General features: G+C 42.8%; 1 protein-coding gene across 1 annotated transcript; it reads left to right on the top strand.

Moving 5' to 3' along the window:
• The first annotated feature begins 204 nt into the window (after nucleotides 1–204).
• Nucleotides 205–3,853, top strand: LOC124150899. Its single transcript, XM_046523089.2, has 5 exons — nucleotides 205–296; nucleotides 761–871; nucleotides 2,176–2,250; nucleotides 2,473–2,614; nucleotides 3,536–3,853. The coding sequence occupies exons 3-5, from the start codon at nucleotides 2,179–2,181 to the stop codon at nucleotides 3,643–3,645; spliced, it is 324 nt and encodes a 107-aa protein (XP_046379045.1). The 5' UTR covers nucleotides 205–296; nucleotides 761–871; nucleotides 2,176–2,178; the 3' UTR covers nucleotides 3,646–3,853.
• The last annotated feature ends 2,152 nt before the right edge of the window (nucleotides 3,854–6,005 follow it).

Below are 6,005 nucleotides of genomic sequence, written 5' to 3'. Positions count from 1 at the left end.
CCGACATGGGTACAATGTGTGAAGCCCATATTGGTGTTCCCCGCCGTGTTATTGCTGGAATATTGCTAAAAGCGGCGTAAAACCATACTCACTCACTCACTCAAAGTGTTATGTTCACTGCAGTGAAACTCAAGTGTTATGTTCACTGCAATGAAAATATCACTTTTCTCAACTTCAGGAAACTAAGTCTTTCACGCTAGAGTATATAACAAATTGTTTATATTTTTCAGGTTGCAATCCTGACTCTTGTTGCCATTAGCATCAATGGCTGTTTCGGTGTACCTGTGATCCGAAACGTAAGTATGAAGTCCTTTGAAAAGTATAAAGTATCTAACGAGAATTGAATGTCATCGGAAAGTACTGGGCCCACTTGCACAAAGCGATCTCAGCGCTAAGTCGTAGCGCTAAGATCGCTTTGTGCAAGTGGACCCTGATGTCATAAGAGGTGAGACAAATTCTTACGATAGATACCATCTACGTGACGATGCCTCTCAAATAGTAATTATGGGTTCGAATCCAAGATTCACCCTGACTAAGACCGTGGGTTTCACCAAAATTCAACCACACTTTGTTCCTTCTTCCACGTTAAACGGCGAGATATTTATGGAACACAGTGATGAATCCAACAAACTGACTCTCTGAAATGGGCACCTTTCAACAGACAGTTACCTAATTTACTTGTACGTTTTAGCTCAGAGACTGTGTCATATATTTGACATGAATTCAAACTGTCACATAGCGTGGTTTTTTTTTGTAACAGTGCTCCGTTGTGGATCTTGCCGCTGACATTCAAGCAACCACGTGCGGCTCCAAGACGGAAACGAGGTACACCAACGGAACCCTGATTGACATACAGTATTTTGCGAACGAGGTGAGAGTATATGATGCAAGTGGTTCGATACGATACTACTATGTATCTACTTTTGAGTTTACATGTACCAGTATCCATACATGTACCAGTATCCATCAGGTACCAGTATCCATACATGTACCAGTATCCATCAGGTACCGGTATCCATACATGCACCAGTATCCATCAGGTACCGGTATCCATACATGCACCAGTATCCATCAGGTACCAGTATCCATACATGTACCAGTATCCATCAGGTACCAGTATCCATACATGTACCAGTATCCATACATGCACCAGTATCCATACATGTACCAGTATCCATCAGGTACCGGTATCCATACATGCACCAGTATCCATCAGGTACCGGTATCCATACATGCACCAGTATCCATCAGGTACCAGTATCCATACATGTACCAGTATCCATCAGGTACCGGTTTCCATACATGTACCAGTATCCATCAGGTACCAGTATCCATACATGCACCAGTATCCATCAGGTACCAGTATCCATACATGCACCAGTATCCATCACGTACCAGTATCCATACATGTACCAGTATCAATCAGGTACCAGTATCCATACATGCACCAGTATCCATACATGTACCAGTATCCATACATGTACCAGTATCCAAACATGTACCAGTATCCATACATGTACCAGTATCCATCAGGTACCAGTATCCATACATGCACCAGTATCCATACATGTACCAGTATCCATACATGTGCCAGTATCCATATATGTACCAGTATCCATACATGTACCAGTATCCATCAGGTACCAGTATCCATACATGTACCTGTATCCATACATGTACCAGTATCCATACATGTACCAGTATCCATCAGGTACCAGTATCCATACATTACATGTACCAGTATCCATAGACGTACCAGTATCCGTACATGTACCAGTATCCAAACATGTACCAGTATCCATACATGTACCAGTATCCATAGCAGGTCACTTTCAAACCGAAGAGACCTGTGAAGATCCGGGGTAGAATAGGTCTTCAGCAACCCATGCTTGCTGTAAGAGGCGACTAACGGGATCGGGTGGTCAGGCTCGCTGACTTGATTGATGTATGTCCCCGGACCTTCACAGGTCGGTTTGGAGCTTCCGCCTCATGTCCCTGCATACTCTTGTCACCAAAACGTAAATGACGTCATGTTTAATGAGGTTTAGTGAAGAAACCTCGAAATCTATTTTTCCATGCAGAAACAAAAGCGTACATCCTCTCATCAACTCCTCCCCTTTATGTTTAGTACACATGGAATTAATACTTATGTGAAATGCAATTTTTGTTTTACAGACCATGTCGGTGATGCAACTTGGAAACGACACATCCTCGTGCTACATTCAACGTTCGGTCGCCTTACCAGATGGAGTATGTACATAAAACATTATTCACACTTTTGAAATAATTAATATGTTGGTCATTACCTTTTTTTTCTCCATTCAACGCCTCACTTTATAATCCATTCGACTGTGATTCACAAACACATGCTTATCATTCTCGGAATCGTACAACGGACTCTGATTTTAGCAGTGATTTCTTATGATTATGGAAAGGGTTTCCGTTTTATTGCATCAATCATACTGTCAACAGATTGACTACGTGGAGGCATCTGAGACAGATGTCAGAGAAGAGGCCAATGGGGAAGTATCTGCCGCCATCGTCGCTCTGGTCCCCGAGTGTGCAGGTCGCTCAATCTATGAGCTGCAGCCGGAAGCAAGTAAAACAGCCGCAGGTACGTGTATCGCTGCTCGATTCTCTCGAGTGCAGCGATAAATAGAGAATCTCACCCTCGTGTCTTTTGATATCACATATATCAACACGAGTTGATAAAAGTGGGAAAACTCCGAGGCTTGCCGAGGATTTTTTCCACTTTTATCAACGAGTGTTGATATATGTGATATCAAAAGACACGAGGGTGAGATTTTATTCATCATCCAACATCATTCTTCATACTTTTTCAGTTTGTAGAAAGTAATAAGCAGTGTCTTAAGTGTAAAAAGTACTGCTAACAGCTTCAGTAGCAGAGCCATTAGTGATGTCATTTGATTGTGACCTAAGCGATATCTCCTGTGGTAGCCAGTTTTGGATGATAAACAACAAACACCAACACCAACAGTTGTTCTTTCTGGTGTAGGGTTAATCGTGCCATGCTACTGTCCAACGGTTTGGGTGTACATCATTATTTTATACCCATATCTTTGTAAGTCGACCTGCTGTAAGAGCAGCCAAAGTTTCACTTCAAACTCAACTTCCACTGATGTGGGTACTGAAGCAGGTTCATTACAGAGCAACATTCTCTCTCTATATGATGAATTAATTCTTAGCCTCAGCTTCCCCCCCCCCCATCCCCAAACATCCCCACCCCACACCCCCACCCCCAATATCAAATGGCCCGCCCCTGATAGCGCAGATGGACGTCTTGCGTATGCGCCGCGGTGGCCTTTCTTAGTTGCGTACATAATCTCTTCGTAAAAGTCTTTTTATATCCCATATAAAGCATATGGTAAAGTTGAGATATTTATTGAAACCATGTTCCTCGGAAAAGAAAATGTTATTGTCGCCGCGAATAGCTGCAAAATTGCTGATGCGGCGTTAAGCAATATTCACTCACTCACTCACTTTGGTATTAAGATTTATGTTATTCTCTTTACAGGTAGAAAGAAGAGATGGTGCGGCTACTTTTACCGTTGCTTTCGCTTCAGATTCCGATATAGATGGTATTACAGATACTTCATATATTGTAAACGTTACTATGTCTGCTGAAGATTCAAATTAATGACACATGTCAGGCCAAACTCAAAGCTTCCATAATAATCTGTGAATTTTCAAGTCTTCCTCTTGTGTAAATCAGTTGTAATTTGTTTTTTATCTATATTGAAATTGCTTCTTATCATGGCCAAAGATGAAGAGATGGAATGTTTTGCATTTGTGAGAACCGGCGTTAAACGGAAATAAAGACGGAAACTGGAAAGATGAGTTGTGTTTCCTTTTTTCAATACTTTTTTTAATAGCACAATTAATCCTCGTTTACTTGGGGTTCTTGTGACCATCGACATTATCCACATTTCTGTATTAGACCATTACCTACATGTACGTTGTCTTAAGCGATATGTCGAGCTGACGGTGTTCGAGTTGAAAATGTTTTACAATATTTGATAAAAGCAGCTTATTAAGAATTTTTACCCACACCAACGCCAACACAATAAAAGTCTTTTCACTTGTCATGTTATTAAACGCATCGTCTTGGTTTGAAATACATATGCACAAGGGTTTACTGTGTGATCAATCAAATCAAAATTCGCATTTATGACCACTAGGTCCTAATGCAGCCACCAAATACAAAGGACCCTGGAATCACAGGTAGTCTATATGGTGAATGGGCCACTGAGAATCGGTGATGACACCAGGTGCTTGCGAAAAAGGGCAAATATGCCCCACCCCGCCGGCAGCATCCAACACTCCATCAATTTGCATAAAAAAAATAACTTAGTTTGGGTATTGTTATGAAAATGCGTGGATCGATGCTCATGATGTCAATCACTGGATTGTCTGATCCAGACTCGATTATTTACATACCGCCGTCATATAGTGAGTGAGTGAGTGAGTAAGGTTTTACGCCGCTTTTAGCAATATTCCAGCAATATCACGGCGGGGGAAACCAGAAATGGGCTTCACACATTGTACCCATGTCGGGAATCGAACCCGGGTCTTCGGCGTGACGAGCGAACGCTTTAACCACTAGGCTACCCGACCGCCCCCGCCGTCATATAGCTGGAACGAATGAATGAACGAACGAATAAAGTTTTACGCCGCTTTTCAGCAGTATTCCAGCAACGGCACGGTGGGAGGCATTTGGGAATGGAACCTAGTCTTTAGGCGTGACGAGGTAACACTTTAACCACGATGCTACACCGCCATCTTTGAGGACTTAACAAAACACATCAGAACATAATTTACTTGTGTCTAAGCTTGATCCATGGCGAGGAGAAAGTGGGAAACGGACATAGTAATAAATGGTTATTGCATCCGCACTCTCCTCATCCACCATCACGTGGTTGAACAAAGAGGCTGACCTTTGATCAGCCTCTACAGCAGCAGTCAAATGGGTGTTTAAAAGGTTCATCGTCATTGGTAGTGAGTGGTCATGTCATAGACTAGGTCTTCAGCAACCCATGCTTGTCGTAAAAGAGTGAGTGAGTGAGTTGGGTTTAACGCCACTTTTAACAGTATTCCAGTTATATCACGGCGTGTCAGCTTAATGTGGGAGGAAAGCCCGAAGTGATGCAGGTCTCAGACGTTTACCACTTTGGTGAAACCGGGTATGTGCTGACAAACCTAGAAACATAATCGGGGCGAACCGGGATTCGAACCCACAATCATAGGTTTCTGGCGTGCCCAAGGGACGCAACTCGGGTGGTAAGGCTCGCTGACTTGGTTGATACATGTCATCGTATCCCAATTGCGTGGATCGATGCTCATGATGTCACTCACTGATATGTGTGGTCAAGACTCGATTATTTACAGACCGCCGTCATATAGCTGGAATATTGCCAAGTGCGGCGTTAAACAACAAACACACAGAGAAAGTCATAATTTTGAAACCTCAATCTACGGTAGCTTTACGTACGCCTCAAGGTTTTATACAAATCTCTGTAAATATAAAACGTTAAGAGAATAAAGGACGAAATATCTGTGAAAACTATATGAATGGACCACCGAAAATCAGTGATGACACCAGGTGTTCGCTAAACATGTCCTGCCCTACCGGAAGCACCCGCCCTTCACACAATTTGCGGGGCGGTCGGGTAGCCTAGTGGTTAAAGCGTTCGCTCGTCACGCCGAAGACCCGGGTTCGATTCCCGACATGGGTACAATGTGTGAAGCCCATTTCTGGTGTCCCCCGCCGTGATATTGCTGGAATATTGCTAAAAGCGGCGTAAAACCATACTCACTCACTCACTCACACAATTTGCATAAAAAAGGAAATATTTTTAGCTTGACACACACCGGTATTCCAGCCATGCGACGGTAGCCTTTGAACAAACTGATCGATAGACCAGACATTCCTGTGACACGATAGTGTGTTTAGTGATTTAGTTGAAGCTTGGAAAAACGACATGTTG

Source organism: Haliotis rufescens, unplaced genomic scaffold (genome assembly GCF_023055435.1).
Source record: "Haliotis rufescens isolate VD_foot unplaced genomic scaffold, xgHalRufe1.0.p SCAF_12, whole genome shotgun sequence".
Classification (NCBI taxonomy): Eukaryota; Metazoa; Mollusca; class Gastropoda; order Lepetellida; family Haliotidae; genus Haliotis; species Haliotis rufescens.
Note: the sequence above shows the minus strand (reverse complement) of the source record. Positions and strands in the feature narration are given on the sequence as shown.

What these genes read in the sequence shown, in the direction of transcription:
- LOC124150899 (XM_046523089.2), top strand. Translation starts at nt 2,179, where the DNA reads ATGTCGGTGATGCAACTTGGAAACGACACATCCTCGTGCTACATTCAA. An exon ending in CGGTCGCCTTACCAGATGGA is followed by an intron (nt 2,251 to 2,472) that starts GTATGTACATAA and finishes TACTGTCAACAG; the next exon opens with ATTGACTACGTGGAGGCATC. An exon ending in AGCAAGTAAAACAGCCGCAG is followed by an intron (nt 2,615 to 3,535) that starts GTACGTGTATCG and finishes TTCTCTTTACAG; the next exon opens with GTAGAAAGAAGAGATGGTGC.